The sequence below is a fragment of the Strongylocentrotus purpuratus genome, unplaced genomic scaffold (assembly GCF_000002235.5).
Source record: "Strongylocentrotus purpuratus isolate Spur 01 unplaced genomic scaffold, Spur_5.0 spur5_contig_838, whole genome shotgun sequence".
Taxonomy (NCBI): domain Eukaryota; kingdom Metazoa; phylum Echinodermata; class Echinoidea; order Camarodonta; family Strongylocentrotidae; genus Strongylocentrotus; species Strongylocentrotus purpuratus.
Genome location: NW_022145544.1, coordinates 2,013,242 through 2,032,129, shown reverse-complemented (window position 1 = coordinate 2,032,129; position 18,888 = coordinate 2,013,242). Strand labels below are relative to the sequence as shown.

Here is an 18,888-nt window from a genome sequence, read left to right as displayed (position 1 = left end):
TGGCGCCGCCCTGCAAGGTGGGTCTTTTCTTCACTACCCCAGCCTGTATGCGCAGGTGCTTTGTGGCCCGCACCAGGCTGGAGCCAACGAATTTTCTTCTTATTGTTTCCGCGGCTGAAGGCATGACAAACAAGACTCCCTTTTTAACACTTTAGGGGTTGGCTAACAATATTTTTAAAAAGACATTGTCATAGAGAAGGGGAGAGGAGGGAAAATTACTATTGGGAACAATTACTTGATATGTGTATGTGGGTAACTATAAAGCGAGGCAAGCAGAATCGCAGTAGCATGTACATGCTCTCGCGAAATAATGCTGTGTTTTTCTTCCTATTTTTAATCTAATCTGGTAGTATACCTTTTGTTTGCAACCATTGTATTTCCATAGTAGTACATCAATTGACTTTCCGCTACTAGACTTTTCCACTTGGTTGGTTATAAGCTGTTATGTTTCATCATCGCAACTAAAATCGTACAAACGAGTTTTTTTCTTCTTCAAGAGCTGATTGTCGATGTTAACACACAGCTTTTGATCTTGATCCTCTTTTCTTCACGATAAGACAACTCGACTGTTATAATAAGGTGTTTGAAGGAGATAGTGTCATCTTGCATGAATGACCTCATTCAAAATAGCTTCCTCGATCTCAAGAGGGGTGGGACACAGAGAAAGGAGTTGAGCATCTTGCGCTGATGACCGGGAGAAGTGATCACCTCCGCCTTTTAATAGTACCGCTGAATGGCTTTTGTCCCTCTCTTGTTCTCGAGGACAAAACCCCAGACTTCGTGTCTCTGCCCTCGTTTTGCGCTCCGCCAATCCTTCTCAATCTGTCCTCAAGTCACCGGCGCGACAACAACTTCACTCCGCTCTCTCTCCCTCTGAGCTCTGCTCTGCTCTGTATTTATCTTGTCTCCTGTCCAACAAGAGCCGCCCATTAGAGTAAGCTCACGACATTCATGTGGGTTTTTCTCTTCATCTTTTCTTTTGGATTTGAAGCTGTGGATTTTTACTCGAGGCTCCAAGGAAGTGTTACTTCGACTATATCTCTCTTCGTCGGAATATATACCACCAATTATTGAAAGCAGTTGTTTCACCTGTAGTTCAACTTCTATATTTTGATTGTGCAGTGTTGAACAACTTAACACCTCATCGCAGTATTATATTAATTAGGATTAAAATTTCAGAAGACTTCTTGAGGAACATTATCGTCCAGAGTTCATCGACCGTTCCAGTTTTGAAATTCGTTTTCAACAGATCTATTCGCAGCTCATTAGTGACCAGTGGTGACCTGGAGAGAAACATTATTATGTTATCAGTTTGACATTTACCTGTGCAATTACAGAAACATCGTCACAACTGATTGTGATTTTGGATTCAAATGAGTGGAATTTTTCCCTGAAACATTTCGTGTGCATGACTTTGGAGACGCTTGTCGGCACCCGTCAGTGGTATGGTGATGAAGTATCATTACCTCCAATACAGGCGGCGTTTGCATGCCTCAGGTACGGCAGCTTTCTATCTCTCTCTCTCTCCCTCTACTTCGCTGTGTCGGGCTCGGGACGCGCAACTAATCAAACGCCAATTCAGTCTTTCCTGAATTTTTAATTGAAACGTAGTCATTTTCTTGCAGGATTTTGAGAATGATCCTCTAATATTATTGTTTGTGTATAAATATTTTGTTGGTTAATGAAAAAATGTGAACATATTTGTTTTTTACTTGTTTTTTGAAGTGTAGGTCTGTGTGTTTATTTTATCTTATTTTCATAATGGACTGTCCAGGAGGCTTAACTTTTCATTGTTTTATTTGAAAAAATCAAAAATGATGTTCCATTTACACGAAAGCATATAAATTTAGTAAGTCGCATGTTTTGACATGAACTGGAATATGTGTCAATTAGATCTTTAATCAGTGTTTTTGATATTTATATCTCCACAGTTGACATTGATGGAAACCCCAAAGGCATGACTCAAGCGATCCTGGCAGATGGTAATGACCCCATATCTCCCAGCCCGGAGAATGGTTACCATAGCAACAGCTCCACCATCGAGGACAGCGATGGAGATGACAAGGGAAGCTTCATGGGCGACGAAGAGGACGACGACGAGGTTGAGATGGACAAGAGTACGAGCGATGGGGACAAGGATGATGGGGTAGATGACTTGGAGCCGGATAAAGAGTTCCACCGGAAGAATGGAATGCATCACCTCCATCCCCATCCCCCTCCTCACCCTCATCACCCTCATCAATTCAGGAATGGAGAGATGGGAGGAGACGGTGGTGTCATCAACCTGGAGGATTACATGAACCGCAGTGATACAGCAATCATCTATCCTGAACCTGTAGAAGACATGGACGGAGTCAATGGCGATACAGATGACCCTGATACTCCTGGTAGGTTTCAAACCATTTTTCTCCTCCTCTAAAATAAGGGAGTAGAGGATGAACTGATCTGGATCAGCCTTTTTGGGGGGTTTTCCAGACCAGTCAGCCCCCCTCCCTCAGACCATCGTAGACCTTGGCAGTGAACTTTTTACTAAGTCGGACACATTATTTAGAGACAGAAATCAAAGCAACATCCTTATGTGAACGTGTCCAAAGTTATGATACATCTCAAAAAGAAAGTGAAACTAGATATCTCTTTTGGCTGTGTTCATGCAAACTGTATTGTTGTTCTGTCTTGCCCCCTTCCCCCTCTCACCCTCTTTGTGAATGATTCCTCACGTTCTGCTGGGATTTTGAGGGATAGATTATTGCTTGATTACCCTCATCTCCAGCATCCTTAGGTTAGACATGAGATCAGTATCAGTAGGTGGATGGGATCAGTACACGAAGTACCTTAACCCCCACAAAGAGATCAAGTTCGCACTAATCCTCCTGTTCCTTCACAAGGGAGGAGTTCACATTGACATAAATTGTTATGAACTTGAGTAACATAAGTCCATTCATATTTTCATTTCAAAGTGTTTTGTTAGCCTAAGGTCTTCTTTCCTGTTCAGCACTCCTCCTTTTTTTTTGGACACAAATTTGAAGAATGTTAAGGCTGACTCATAATGAACAGCAAAGCATAAAAGTTTTTTCATATGATGTAGGGGTTGGAGGGATAATGAGAGAGCTTTGTCTAACTCTGCTTTAAAAAAATCAACTACAAATTATTTTGGAATTTCTCTTCCATCTTAAATTCTCATCAATCAGAACGTGCAGTGATTTTTTGTGTGAACACATCCAAAACAAGATGCTCTGAATAGACAAAGCAGTAGACTAGCGAGGCTACCCGTTGCACACAATCGGTCTTATCTCAATTACTGCTGCACATCAAGAAACAAAGAAACAGAATATATCATAATGGCCTCGAACATAGTCACCAAAAGGATCAAGGGAAGGGATAAAAAGTGTCGTGTGACAGATGGAGAAGGGAGGCCAGCAACAATTTCATTTTTTTTTGTAATAACATGTACAAATAGGGGCTAAGTGGCGAGTTCCTGTCATTTTGTATGTAGAATTATTGCATTTGAGGGATTAAGGGTGGCTGACAGATGTGCATGACAGATGAAAAATGAGAATGTTCCCTTGCTAGTACCTGGAAATGGGTATTTGTGACATGATTGGTAATTAGATAACAATAAATGACAGTGAACATGATGATGATATAGTTTCTCACTTTTGCTGAGTTTGATGGGGATATCAGACTAATAAATCATAGTTTCCCCTGATCAATAACTTTTGTTCTGTTCATTGCTTGAATAGTTAAGTGCCAGTTCAATAAAAAAAAAGGGGGGGAATTCAAAAGAGAATTTCATATTTGTGTATGATGCACTTTTAATAGATATCATCCTGTATTTTGCCACTTCTGTGAGTCTGAACAATTAGTTCAACCTTTCTCCCTTTTGTTGTAATGGACATTGGTTGATAATATTTTTTACATCAAAATCCCATTCTTTTCCCTTTTTAAATCATATTTGTTATAATTGAAACTACTGGGTGATATGCAGTTGAGATGTATTGTTTATTACTCTAATGTAAGCGAAAGCAATCGAAAGGTGAATACCCATTATCCCCAGGCACTTGAACAACTTTGAATAAGGTGAAACAAATATTTTATATACAGATTTTAAGTCAAGTGGGTATAAAAGTGAAAGTGCTATTACCATTTTATTAGTAATAAAGGCATTTTGATAGGTCTCTGTTAACCATAGGTGGAAGTGAAAGGAGAGATATTGCTACTCCAGATGTTTAACTTTAGTTTTTATGGTAAATTGAGGGGATTGTTTATAAGAGGTGTGACAATGCAAATGATCAGGAAATGTCACTCATTTTTCTTTGGTGTTCTTTTTCTCTTTTTATTACAGAAGGAAATGACAACGAAACTGAAATTGAGGGCGAGCTTGGAAAACCTGAAGACTGTCCTTACTGTGATCGCTCATATAAGCGGCTCACCTCCCTGAAAGAGCATATCAAATACCGACACGAGAAGACATTCAACAACTTTTCTTGCCCAGAATGCAACTACTGCTTTGCCTACAAGTCCCAGCTAGAGCGTCATATGGCCACGCATATGCCAGGGCGCAACCAAATCTGCGACATCTGCAATAAGGCCTTTGTGAACATTTACAGACTGCAGCGTCACATGTTGACGCACACATCTGGGAATCGCAAGTTTAAGTGTGGGGAGTGTGGAAAGGCTTTCAAGTACAAGCATCATCTCAAGGAGCACTTGCGTATTCACAGCGGAGAGAAACCTTACGAATGTCCAACTTGCCTAAAACGCTTCTCGCATTCTGGATCCTACAGCTCTCACATAAGCAGCAAAAAGTGCTCACCTGTGAAGGAACAACCTCCAGCCCTCACCAGGATCACTGGTGTTCCTCCAGTCAAAGTAATCAATAGCCTTCCCTCGCCAGTTTTGCAATCTCCTCTCAGTGACATAGACACTAGTGAATCTCTACCTTTAACTGAGCCAAAGAAGAGTGCCCCAGCTTACATGACTCCTCTTCACATCAAGATTCCCAATGTTGACGGTTCTGTTCAGGGTCACCCGAGCAACGAAACACTGGAGAATGGAAGCACATCTCCTTTAACAAGTCCTGCAAGTGATGCTGTGAAGAAGGTTCTACAAATTGTAGCATCTACTGTGTGCAAGCAACAGAAGGACGGGCAGAAAACAGACATCTCAAAACTAAAGAAAACAAAGACAACAAGTGACACAGCCCCAGTTGTCGCAAGTCCGTTTGAAATCAGACCATTTAAACTTGAAAAAATGGCAGCTGTTACTCCCTTGCCAAAGGCAACACCACCACCACCATCATCTGAAAAGACACCTGAAAAGACACCTGAAGAATCAGAAAAGTCCAAAACATTCTTAAATGGAAATGGTGTGCATCAAGAGAAGAAAAGTTATAACATTGTGGACTACACTCTAAAGAAAGTGCATGAAGCTCAAGCTATTAATCGCTGTTTGGAAACACGTTTTCCTTCTCAGATTAACCTAAATCCAGACAGAACAGGATGCAAGTATTGTGGACGAGAGTTCCATAGTCCCATCGATCTTCATCAGCACGAGCGTTATCTCTGCGACCTCAATGAGGATGTGCTCAAGATGAAGCTCTTTAATGGCAATCCACAGCCCCAGCAAAGCATTGGAAATTTCACATTAGATCGATATTACGAGATGCAGCAAGAGTTCTTGGCCCAACACAAAAACGAGAGTGATAACCATGAAATAGATGACAAGAGTGATGAGGAGGATGAAAACCCAAAGCAGATGATGATGTCACCAAGAGAGAGTGAACAGCACCTGTCTCCAAAAGCCAGCCCCAATTCAGGAAGTCAGCTACCCCCTAACAATGCTGAAAGCCCTGAACCAGAGGCTAACAAGACAACTGATATATCTAAGTTACTTGAGACCATTTCCAAGGCCCAAGAACAGGCCCTGCGTGCATTCTATGCCATGCAAGCTAAGCCCTCGGAGGACGGCATCGAAAAAATTTCAGTAGCACTCAATTTGCCTATGCAGCTAGTCAACAAGTGGTTCCAGCGCACACGTAAGCTCGAGGAGGAGGGGACGGATCCATCGCTTAAGAGCTTGAGCTTAATGAGGCAATCCCCAGTTGTGACAGTTGTTCCACCCACACGACGACGCATCAAAGAACACACAGGAGCTCAAGCTATCGATAGCAAGGAGACTTGTGTCAAATCCCCGGCGGAGAACTGCGATTTGGAAACGGCTTCAGTCAGCAGCAGCAGCGCTGAGAGAGTGGGTGATGCCGATAGCCTCCCTCCTTCCCCATGCAGCAGTATTAATTCCCTACCTAAAAGTTCCATCAGATACACCTTTCACAAAGAAAAAAGCATGGATGTCAGCCCAGCAGGTCGTGAGACTGAATCCAGAGTACGTGAGCGATTAGAGCCCATGGATAGAGATAGTCGATCCCCTGCGAGATCTCTGACACCAGCCAAGGAAACAAGAGACTCTTCTCCTCTCGATCTTTCTCTGCCAAAGAGGAAAGCAACACCTCCACCTTCTTTGAGCAGGTCTTCCATCCCACCCAAACTGGTTTACGGCTACAACTACTCTGCACTCTATTCTGCCGCTGCAGCCGCTGCTGCCAATGGATACCTTCTTCCTCCTGCATATGCGCCATCTGAGCCACTCCCTTCCAGCCTCTATGAGAACAGCATCAAAGCCCACAAGAGCAGGACTAGCCCAAGCCCTGGCAAGACGACCACACCCTCCTCCACAGCTACCACCAACACCTCATCAGCATCAGATGCGAGCATCCTCCTCAAACGTTCCTACCCCGAGCCCCTCTATGCTTACCTCCCCACCATGGGTGGCTATGCTGCCAAGAGGATGAGGTTTGCTGATGGAGTAGATTACCCTGTGGCTCCTCCACCGATGTATGGCTCTCATCTTCAGGTACCAGATGTCTACAGTGCCCTGGCTAAGACAGGTTTCATGCCCAGTACCATGGCTCATCTGGGCGCTGCCTATGGACCAACCAATCCTTTCTTGCCTGCAATGCTCAACGGGGGTGGTCTCCATCCAAACCATGGTAAGTTTATGGATTTTTTGTTTTATGCATTTAAATTGAAACTAGAACTTGTCTCTAAACTATCTTGATAACTCAATATCATTTACAATACATCAAAGAGTAATGTTTATTTTAACTTGTCGTCCAATAACTTTGTAGAGAATATAGTCATGGAAAATAGTAACTATTTGTTAACATGGGCATAATGTCATATTGCAACAAGAAATAAATCCATGTAAAGAATATAATTGAATTAAGAAATTCATAATGCATAGAATAGGATTTGTATCAATTTATGCTGTAATAACGAATGCTGTTGATGAGGTAATAACTAATAAGTAATCATTTATTTTGTTATCAATTAACAGCAGGAGCTGACAATTTATCTGACATTGCATCGGAAGACTCGCTGAGCGACATCGGCATCGGACCTGGAAGACGGAGGAGATCGGACAAGCCATCCAGGACCTCCTCAGGACAGTACGCATGTTCGCAGTGCCCCAAGACCTTCCAGAAACACAGTTCATTGCTTCGACATGTCTACGAGCACTCAGGTACTTAACAAAGAAGTAAGCCATTTTCTAGAAATTGGAATATCATCTTCTTCATCACCATAACCCACTTTTCAAACAATTCAAGCATTGTCTTTCTAAAGCATAAAAACTTCGACTGTAAGAACATTGAAATAACCTTTTTTTCTCTCTTGAATGTAATTCTTCAAAAAAAAAAGAACCTGCAGTTTTTATTTCTTAAAGACTGCACACAATTTATCATCAAAAAGATGATTTTGTTGTTGTTGTTGATTGAAGTAACAATATACAGTCATATTTTAATTTCATCATGAATTATTAAAATAAATTGATCAAACATAAAATGTGGAAAAAAAATTATAATTAATTTACAAATAAGGGTAATACCCTCAAAAAGCCTCATTATGAGGACAAAGGGTTTGTTTGAAGAAAATGATGTTAAAAAATGGTTTTAGACAATAGTCACGCAAAATGCTAATAAGTGTTTTGGCAACAGACCTGCATTTTGCATGACTAATGCACAATTCATTGTTATCTCCCACGAGCAAAATCCTCTTTAAGCAGAGACTAATGATAGCAACAAACAACACAAAAATATGGTAAAGCACCATTGAGATACTATCTCCTCGTATCCAAAGCATCAAATTATAAGCAGTGGGGGAAAGAGCAGATGTTATTCTATGTCACAATTGTAGGTTGCTTAGATCTGTAGGAAGTCGAAATGCAAGTCACTTTGAATGTACCTTGGGTGTAAAGCCTCGTTCAAGATCATGTCTTTTCCTAGCAGTAGCAATAGACAAGGTTGTGATTTTGATAACACAGTCTATGACCTTAACCTAACCATGCACTGTCGCTTTGTCATAGAGTAACAGATGGGGCACTTTTACAAGTTCAATTAAAGTGTCGCAAATGTCATTTTATTCTTTGAGATTAGGTTAATTTCCAAACATTAATCATACTCTAGAAAATCAGTAGTTATCAATAGCAAGGGAGAAACTTTAATTTGAGATATATATTGTTAGTTTTTTTTCTTCAATCATAACCACCTATCTTTCTTCTGAAATTTCAAAAACATTTAAAGACTGGTTAGGGATAAACCCACATATTTTTTTGAGATACTCCTAATATGGAACATGAATTCTTGTATGACTCATTTCCATTTGACTGAATTGAGATTTTCTCACCTTTCCCCTTTCCTGTTTATGAATATTAGTCCATTGTTACAGTTTTGTTCAAAGATTTCAGAGTACTAATTTTAGTTTCGCATCTCATTTATTATTTTTTATAGGCAAGCGCCCTCACCAGTGCAAGGAATGCGGCAAAGCTTTCAAGCACAAGCATCACCTGATGGAGCACTCTCGCCTCCACTCCGGAGAGAAACCCTACCAGTGTGACCGATGCCTCAAGAAGTTCTCACACTCAGGCTCTTACAGTCAGCATATGAATCATCGCTACAGCTACTGCAGGCGTGACGCCATGGGCGCCGCCGGTGGACCTCACCTGGATGGTCCGGAGAAGGAGATGCTGGGCGATAGCAAGGAACCGATGATGATGGATCATCACCACCAGGGTGGCGGAGACGAGATGGAGATTGGATTGGAGAGTACAGGTGCTATGATTAGGAGGATGGAAGAGAAGCAGATCGCTGGGGTCTAAGATGAAACTCGAAAGGCATCGAAGAAGATTTGCGGTGATGATTGATAATGATCCAGAGGGATCCAAGTATTCTTTCAATTTAAAAGGATTCAGGGGTGTCATTCTAATGGTTTGTGGAATGTTTGAACTTGAAGGTACTTCAGATTGTATGTTATTGATTTATATTCATTAACATTTGTGTTATGGTGAAGTTGTCTGAAAACCTCATTGGAACTTGATGGAGTTATGATAGTTATGCTTGTTTGCACCTGTTCCCAAATTGACATATTGGCGAGAAAAAAAACACACAAAATTCTGGCTACCGGTATATGCCTCATTTCCCTTCAAGTAAAAAGCTGATGAAACGTTTTAAGACCTACCATGTGATGATATGATTGGAGGGGTATTATTGTAAAAGTTGAAATATTTAAAGAAGAGTTAAATGCAATATGTGTATTTTCATTGAGACAGCCAAGGTGTCTAGTAAACTTGTGTGTTTTCATTATTTTGTCTTCGAAAAAATAAATAGAATAATTACAGTATCTATTTTGAAAGACGATAAAACATATTTTTTGATAAATGAAGAGAAGGAATAAGAAGTCAAACTTCACGTGGAAAAGCATGTAATTTGAATAAATCTTTAACAATTGAAGTATTTGAACAAAACTTTAGGGATATATTTATAGATGAAAGGATAAGGAAAGTAAAAGAATAATACAAGCTTGATTGTGAAGAGGGGGCAAGATGGAGTACATATGTGAAGTATATATATGTTGACAATTTATGTACTACTCTTGCTTTGCTTCTACGTGATGTATATATGATCAGTACAATGATAGATAGATAGAGACTTCGATATTTTTGCAATTTGAGCAGTTATTTAAATAATGAGAAATGACTCGGTGATTCACAAATCCACCTTTCACATCTTCTTCCACACTTTCACCAATATCTGAATTATACAAACGAATCACCAAACTTTAATGGTCGTACTTGATGAGTACTGTAGTGTGTTTCTTTGAGAGGTTGCTATGAAAGTACATGGCATAGAAGTTTTTTTTTAATGTCTACCAGTATTTTTTTTGTACTGAAAATAAGTTTGTCAGATAATCAAGGTGTAGGGTCCTATACCTACACCATCATTGTGCAATCTTCGAAATCTGACAGATAAATTGCTGTGGGCCCTAGCTGTTTTACCTACGCAAAATATATTCTCTTGGATGGGAATGGATATTACATGGACAACTGAAACACATATTTCGATATTTTTTGTCTTCACAGTTTGAGTTGAATGATCATGTCTTCTTTAAAATGCCATTAAAGAATTTTTCTCTTAAATTCTAATTTCAATTTTATTTTATGATCCCTCTAAGAAACATAAATTGTTGTCTAGTTCACTTTTATCTGTCTTTTTTTTCTCTTTCTCTCGCTCTCTCTCTCACTTTCTCTCTTTCTCCCCACCAATCTCCTCATCATCAGTATTTTTTAAGGATTAACAATTTAGAAATACATTTGTTTTGGTACCTTCCATGGAACACTTGGCTAGGGTGATCCCCCCCCCCCCCAGTCACATCTTTGTGACACATAGGACCTTGTAAGATTATTGTTAATTCATAGTTCATGTTAATTTCAGTGTTTTGTCTTGTGTTGTTTTTGTTTCACTGTAAGAATAGTTCAGTATTTGGGTATATAGGTTGTAGATTTTGTTTCTATTTTCACAGGGGAAGAATCTTAAACAAAATACTTCATATCTTCCATGCATGACTATTTCTTATTTTTTGAATTATTTTCTGTGGTCCTTTTTCTGTAAATTTGTATTTCAAAGTTGCCACTGGGTATATTGGGTAATGATGTACATGAAGTTGTGTATAAACTTATTTATTCTTGTTGATGTGTAACTATTTATTCAAAAAACATGTAAGATATTTGTTCAAGAAACAAAAAAGAGTGGGCCTCTGATTTTCTTTTTTCTATAGGTGGTCCAGCCTATTTATGTATTGTAGCAATGTTGCTATTTTGAAACAAAATAAAGTCACGAAAATGTACCTTTATTCTCTTTGAATTTTTTCTCATGTTATCTTGTGTTCCAAGAAGTTTGAATTTAGGTATAGATGGTGTTTGTTGGAAAATAGTGATGAAGATAATGATGATGAATTGATGATGATATTGATGATGATAATGATGATAATGAAAATGATGATGATTATGGACAACGTTACTCTTCTTTTCATCCAAGATAAAGTTTCACGAGACCGTCCTATGTTCAAGTTCACCGACATCCCATTACAACGCATGTTAAATTTGGACGAACGTGTACTTACGACGGTCTTCTGAAACACTGTCCAACTAAATGGGCCGACAAGGGGAACAACAATTTAATTTAAGTAGATGGCGCAATTCATGAAATTCCCATCGCCACATTCACGTGAACCCGTGTAGGTTCATTTATACTGACATTTTATTCCTCGATCTTCCAAAATCATAAAGTGGCTAAATTCATACCAAAGTTCATACAATTATCAATTTTAATAAGCTAAATAAATTCAAGATTGTATAACAAACATTTCCATTCAATTGAATATATTTCAAGCTGAAATAAACATACCGTATTCATGCAGTTTAAGGTAATTATCAAGTTATGAACATCGAATGAGTGAAGGGGAGAGGGGGAAACTAGAAGGAGAGGAAGAAGAAAAGAAAGAGAGAGAGAGAGAGAGAGAGAGAGAGAGAGAGAGAGAGAGAGAGAGAGAAGAGAGAGAGAGAGGGAGAGAGAGAGAGAGAGAGAGAGAGAGGGGTGGAGTAACGAAATAGTGAGATTGAAGAGAAAGGGGAAGAGGTGAGGGATATTTTAATTTATTAAAAAACTGCGAATTGAAAGTGATACTGTCAAATCGTAACAAACCATATCATGAGAAAAAATAAGTTCTGTCTGAATTTATCATTCATCATCATTGATTGAAATATAATACTCATATGAAAGAAAGAAAACCCTTCTCTTAGGACACACGTACAGAAAGATAAAGATTAAAGGTCATATAAATACAGGGGCGTACGCAGGATTTTTCCAAGGGGGGGGGGGGGGGTTTTAAAATATTTTGCTCCCGAAAATTTGAAAATCGCGCAGGCCGAAAAGTCGTTCAGTGGGAGGGTGGGGGGGGGGGGGGGGGTGGAGGGGGGGGGGGGGGGGGGGGGGGGGGGGGGGGGGGGTAAACGGACACTTTTTTTTTTTTTTTTTTGGTCTCGAAATTTCAAAATTTGACATTTTTTGTCGTTGGGGGGGGGTAAGGTCACCTATTTAGGTTAGCCGTGGGTATAATTTTTTTTTTTTTTTTTTTTTTTTTTTTTTTAATAATAAAAATTAAATAAAATAAAATAAAAAAACCAAAGGGGGGGGGGGGGTTTAGGTTTTTTTAGGGGGGTTTACATACATAAAAATACCAAAGGGGGGGGGGTTTGAACCCCCACCCCCCCCCCCCCCCCCCCCCCTGCGTACGCCCCTGTACATATATAGCAAAGTATCAATGCGGATCGATTAGCATGATTTCTGTAGTTTTCTCTGACCCAACAGATTCCTTGTTGAAAGCCAAGAGAGTCAATGTTTCCATGTGAATTATTTAGGGACTACGCACTGCAGTGGTTTGTCGAATTATATTGTCAGACTCATATGCCTCTCTCAGTGCTATATAGCCTTACATGAAATAAACGCCGCCCCCCCCCCCTATGGCGTATCAAGACTTACATGGGCTGCAGGGGTGGTAGCTGTCTATGCGATCTATGTAATCCAGCAAGAAAACTTTGAATAATGGGCCATGGTTTAATGTTTAAAACAGTAGGATTTACCTATTTTATAATCATTTTCAAAGAAATTAAAGGTTACAGAAACAAATACGTATCCATAACATAGGCAGTACAAATTCAAGAGAGGAAACAAATCTAACCCTGATGCATTAACATCATAGTGCACGGCCAATAATGGAAATTACCATAAGGGAAATAACCTGTCTTGCCACCTTCAAAAAAATCCCTCAAAACTTTCCTGAGTCCCCCGGTGATCTATATTATGATCTACTTCCTATGAGACTTCATTTTATTTGGTCCTCTTTTGATATACTTTGTATTTGTAAGCGCTACGCTACGGTACTTATTGTTTTTAGCGCTACTAAATATTCTATAAATTATTATTATTATCATTAATGATTCCTTAAAGGTACTATGTCCCTTTTGCAGCCAACCTCAAATTTTGTAGAACTTTGCAGGAATTATGAATAAAAATTATGTCATGTATGTCCTATCTGTGAAATTTAAACGTTAGCAGTGTCCTCATATTCAAATTATGCAAGGAAACCCGTTTACTTGCTAGACTTCACTGTCAGACACTATTGAGTGACTGACTGGCTTTTTTTTTCTTTGGTAATAACATACATGAAAAGAGTTGTAAAGGGTACATGAGCATTTGTCTACATCAATAACCCACTTCTTGTGATGGCCAAGATTAAACTGGTTGAATCTTTGCGCAGCATAAAACGTATGACTATTCGGTACGATTGTCTGAAAATCAAGACCATTACTTTTGGGCTCTATAGCCCTAAAGTCGATTTGACAACTAATAGTCGTTATTTTCCCACTTGAAGATATTTTCAAGCCCCACCTTTTTTAGGGAAGTTCTAAATTAGTATTATCTTTCAAATGCAGTTGGAATTAACTTTTTCATTTTGGCCTGCAAATGGGACATAGTACGTTTAACAAAAACAACCCCAAGGGACATTTCAAATTTTCTTTGATCAATACAGGTATTCAAAAGCACAAGGCTCTGTAGGATTATATTGCGGCAATGTTGTAGTATTAATGACTGCTTTGAGAGACATAGTTTGCTATAATGAATGATGAAACATGTATCGTAACTGACATCACGATCAGGTGATCACGATAACTTATACCGAGTGCGGCTATGTTTGAAATTCATATACGGTAGGTAGGTAACTTAGTAAGGCACCCCTCCCCCTCGTTCGTGAAGCTCTAGCCGTTTTTCTTCAATCTTAATCGTGTACAATGCAACCACAACAAGTTGATTTTTTTTTCTTTATGTGTTTTATTGAACAATCAAAAAATAATCACAGTATTTACAAGTTATTATAAAAACATTACAAAAAAGCAGTAAAACGCAGATCAAAACCTCACGAAAAGTAAATTTACAACATTTACAACATTATAAAACAAGATTATAAGACAAACTTCCATTTTTTAAAGTGCAAGGGCAGTTTGTTTTTCTTTTTTGCAATACGATATTCAAGATCTTTATTATAGTCAATGTAAGTTCTGAAACCCTGAAAATTGGGTATTTTACTTTGAAACTTGCATAAATAAATGTAGTATTTAAGCATAAGAAATAAATACGTCAAAAACATATCCTTTTCATAGCCAAACATTCTTTCAAATATTGAAAAATTCACTACTTTATTAATCTTCTAATTAATAGTTTTAATGGTATCATCCCAAATGGGTTTTACAGTTGATTTTGTTTTTGTTTTGTTTTTTGTTTTGACTTAAAGTGGTGATTGTAAGATTTGAGCATGGGGATAGACTTATTTTATGCTTCCATACTCACGAAATAAACACATAAAATAGGCGTGATAAAAGACTGTTCGGGCCTACATCATATCATTTTTATATCATATTATGAGATGAGTTATGGAACATAGCCCGTCGAGGAAAATTTTGGACAGCGTTATCTTAAATCTCTGCTATGGAATCTTTTAGTAGAGTATTCAAATTGGACAGAGCCGGGCAACTGCCCCCACCTCAACCCCCACCCACGATAATACCCGCACCAATATAACAATGGCGATACGTCACAATAATAAGTTTTAGGCAATTTAATCAAGTAGCAATTCCCTTAGTACTTTTTAAATGATTTTTTAAAATTGGTGTTAGCAAACATTTCGCAGCTCCGGCCATGTTTTTTCACTGTTAATTTTATGGGCGAAAAAGTGAAAAACACTGACTCAACGTGAGAGTAGAGATGATAACCTAACAACAACAACAACAACAACAATAATACTAATAATAATTATAATAATAATGTTAATAATTATAATAATAATGATAATAGTTATAATAATAATGATAATAGTTATAATAATAATGATAATAATAATAATAATGATAATAATTTAATAATAATAATGATAATAATTATAATAATAATGATAATAATTATAATAATAATGATAATAACAATAATAATAATACTTTTAAGGAGTAGAAGAAGAAGAAGAGGAAGAGGAAGAGGAAGAAAAAGAAGAAGAAAAGAAGTAGAAGGAGAAGATGATGAAGAAGAATATTTAACACAAATAAAATTAATTATTATTATAATAGAATTTCAGAGGTACAAAAAACACAAAGATCAAATCATTTTTTTGCAAACAAACTGCAAGGAAACAAATTGCAAATTCCCTTATTGCAAGTAGTTAGGAATAGAATTCGTCATAGAAAGAATTTGGTTCAACGTGATGTCATTAAACTTTCATAGAATGGTAACAATTCTTTAGAACATTTGGCGCGTGCTCATCGCTCAAGTCTTACAAAGGCAAACCTGACAGATATGATACCAATCTGTATAAGACTGTACACTATCTCGCAGGGGAGGATCGCTATTCCGGGTATGAAAGTTTTGTTTATGTTTTCATTCGAACCATGTTTGAATAAGAATATGTACTGGATATCAAAATGAACAATCATAGGCAATCATATGATATTTTGCACACTCGATATTTTGTATTAGCTAGTAGACAAACAAAAGAAATGTGCAGTGACAAGTGTTCAGTGGAGTCCCATATGTAAGGTTTTGTGCTGGTTGCTGAGTGAGTGTAGGTTCGAGTTTACTTTTTGAAATTTTGACTCTTACAGTCTTACTGATGTTGTGTACTTGTGTTATGTCTTTTATGTTATGTATTTAACTACTGTTTTTATGAATCACTCATGATTTAAGTGGCTATTTGAGCAATGTTGATAGTTTTGTACACATCGACACTGAAAAGAAGTTCCATACCAATTTACGGTTAGGACGTCTAGACAGAAATAACCATCTCATCAACAGGGGTGCTGGTCCGAGCGCGTAGAACTTTAGCTTACATTTAGCACATGCGCAAATCATTCATCCAATCTTGGCAAATCGAAGCCTCATTTTACTAAATTGGCGCCGACAAGGGCCTTTCTTATTGGCTATCGCTAGGTTCCATTCACTCAATGCTATAAAAATATAAGATATTTGTGCAACAAGCAAGCTTGCGATTTTCGTTTTTTTCGATACCAAAATGTTGCAGGAGTGCACCGAATTGAGAAGCAACAAAATTGACTATTTATTAACACAGCACAGACACACTTAAAACTGTTTCATTTAATAGTTGTTCCTTTTTAAGTCGTGCAGCACCAAAGCACATCGAAGCATTTATATAGTCTACTTGTACATGTTGTCTTTTATGAAAAGATTTAAGACACCCTGTATTGATTCTCAAAACTTTCAAACACCACTGTACAAAAGTCACCAGAATCCACAAGTATCAGCACTTGACAGTTGATGACACCTGAATTTCAGTCAATACAATCAGTTCAACTCAACGATGTTAGAAAAATACTTTGAAAAAGAGAAAATCAGAAATATACCATCATCCTGTTGATTTGATAATTATGAACATTTCTTGGTTAGCACGCTCCCCTCGCCAGTGCTCAAATCTTCCAGACAACTAGACTTAAAAGAAATTGGCCACTACAAAAATCACTCTCTATCAAGAACATGAATAGAAGTCTTTATTTTTCATGTGAAAAATATTGACTAAGTTTTTGTGGCAAAATTTTATTGCCAAGTTAATTGCTGAGAGAACCAAGACTTTTAATGGAAAAAAATAACACACAATTGCAAGAATTATGAGTACCGTTGGGATTTCTTCATTGTTGGACCTTGAAATATAAAACCACCATGTAAGGTCAGAGAGTAATTTTTTAGAATTGATGTTTGATTTGTTATCAAGTATTTGACATTTTATTTCATTTACCCCCTTTTCAGTTGGTACATGCAATGGACCTAAACATTGTCTTAATGCAATGCGAGGCACTAGTGGTCAATATGCATTTTGCACACTTGTTGTAGCTCGTGTGAATTCGCAACACAGTCCCACATACATGTAGATTTGGTCCCATGACTGATAGACACAGGGTGCGGGAATGGGGAAGCTTGGCGGAAATCATCAAAATCGATGGATAGCGCCAACAAACCCAACAACAACAAGCTTATCCAAGGGGCCAATCGCCCAAACCTGTATGAGACTGTGGCATGTATTCACTGTGCCACAAGTGTGTACTGAAAAGAATGTCATAATCAATGTAGGGAGAGTAATTTACATGCTAGAAGACCTGATTCAGGGACTCTAAAACTATTACTCTGCAACAAATTTGTGATTTCCAGGTTGAAAATTAAGTTTTAAATAATCTATTTCCTCTCCTCATGTATGATGTACCCTGAACCAATCCCCACTGTTAGACACAAAATCTATTGAAGCCAATTCAAACATGTGCAGCTATACAGGGGTACCAGCGTATTTCAAGTTAGCTTGTACATGTAAGAGCAGAAGCTCATGTTTATTGCTTGGGTTCATTAGTTATGCCAGCCGTTGACCTATCCATGTGTTAGTATGTGCGTCTGTAAATATGTTTAAATGAATTCTGAATTATATGTACATACAGGCACACACGCCCTTACGCAGCTATTTAAAAAAGAAACCTCCTCACACTGCATTACCATTCATGACAATTTTATCTGTCATCCATTCTTATTCCTTACAGATCTAGTGACAATCCACAGATATCTCAGAGAAAACCAGTTTACCGGTACATGAATGTGGATGAACAAGTAGTCTCTTCACCATAGAACATCAAACATCCAGAAAAGACTACTTTTAAAGACTCAACCATAACTATCCCATGACCACATCTGAAGCCGTCCCTAACTTGCAAAGTTGGGTAGATGTCCAACACCCTTCCACAATCACAGAATCAACTCCAGTTACAGGAATGCAGAGTAAGTATGGTAACTAGATCCTAGATTTTTTTAATTGTGACCCACAGACCATGTCTGTCCTGCCTAAAATATGAAGTATTGAATGAAAGAAGCATTTGTTTGATTAAATTAAAATGTAGATGCATGAATAAATGTATGCCCCAACCCTAACAGTCAGACTAATTATTAAAAGTCTCAACATTTTTGCCTTCTTGTTGGATGACATCATCTTGACTTCATAGTGAGATAACCTTCTCTATTAGAGTAAATTAATATCCCAGCTCATTGGCCAATGCTTAATTTTTGTGGGGATGCTAATAAGTGAATACTGCCTTAATAGGAGAAAACATAATATTGGTTGGCCTTTCTGTAGATGAAATTTACCTGTAATCTTTTATGAAAATGATAATTTTTCAACAGGCCTTTAAATGAAAGGTATCAATACTAACGCTGGTAGTCAGATTAAAACAATAAACAAGGGGGAAAAGAGAAATTTTGTTATTATAATGGTATTGTGTACCAGTAAGCTTTTGTGATAATCATAATGACACTTGTAGGTTCTAACAAATACTGTTTTTATTTCACAGCTTCACAGGACCCCTGTCTCAGTTTCAGACAGAGACGAACAAGGGTTCGCCATCTATGGA

The 18,888-nt window shown here is 38.0% G+C and overlaps 1 protein-coding gene and 1 long non-coding RNA gene across 4 annotated transcripts; both read left to right on the top strand.

Annotated features, from left to right (window-relative positions):
* Positions 1 to 562: 562 nt before the first annotated feature.
* LOC115917895 (zinc finger E-box-binding homeobox 2-like) lies at positions 563 to 9,493 on the top strand. 3 transcript variants are annotated; one of them, XM_030987138.1, is made up of 5 exons: positions 563 to 1,497; positions 1,932 to 2,387; positions 4,343 to 7,045; positions 7,396 to 7,578; positions 8,843 to 9,493. In XM_030987138.1, the coding sequence occupies exons 1-5, from the start codon at positions 1,446 to 1,448 to the stop codon at positions 9,208 to 9,210; spliced, it is 3,762 nt and encodes a 1,253-aa protein (XP_030842998.1). In that variant the 5' UTR covers positions 563 to 1,445; the 3' UTR covers positions 9,211 to 9,493. The 3 variants fall into 3 exon arrangements, with proteins under 3 accessions (XP_030842998.1, XP_030842990.1, XP_030843006.1); XM_030987130.1 differs by having other exon boundaries at positions 568 to 1,497; positions 7,393 to 7,578; XM_030987146.1 differs by having other exon boundaries at positions 569 to 1,497; positions 7,393 to 7,593; positions 8,843 to 8,956.
* A 6,312-nt stretch (positions 9,494 to 15,805) lies between these two features.
* On the top strand, positions 15,806 to 18,887 carry LOC115924591. Its single transcript, XR_004064381.1, has 3 exons — positions 15,806 to 15,848; positions 18,028 to 18,262; positions 18,829 to 18,887. It is a non-coding gene; the product is annotated as an uncharacterized LOC115924591 (long non-coding RNA).
* The last annotated feature ends 1 nt before the right edge of the window (position 18,888 follows it).

Coding starts and splice junctions, on each gene's coding strand:
- LOC115917895 (XM_030987130.1), top strand. CDS start 1,446: ATGGTGATGAAGTATCATTACCTCCAATACAGGCGGCGTTTGCATGCC. Junction 1,498..1,931: donor GCGGCGTTTGCATGCCTCAG/GTACGGCAGCTT, acceptor ATATCTCCACAG/TTGACATTGATGGAAACCCC. Junction 7,579..8,842: donor ACATGTCTACGAGCACTCAG/GTACTTAACAAA, acceptor TATTTTTTATAG/GCAAGCGCCCTCACCAGTGC.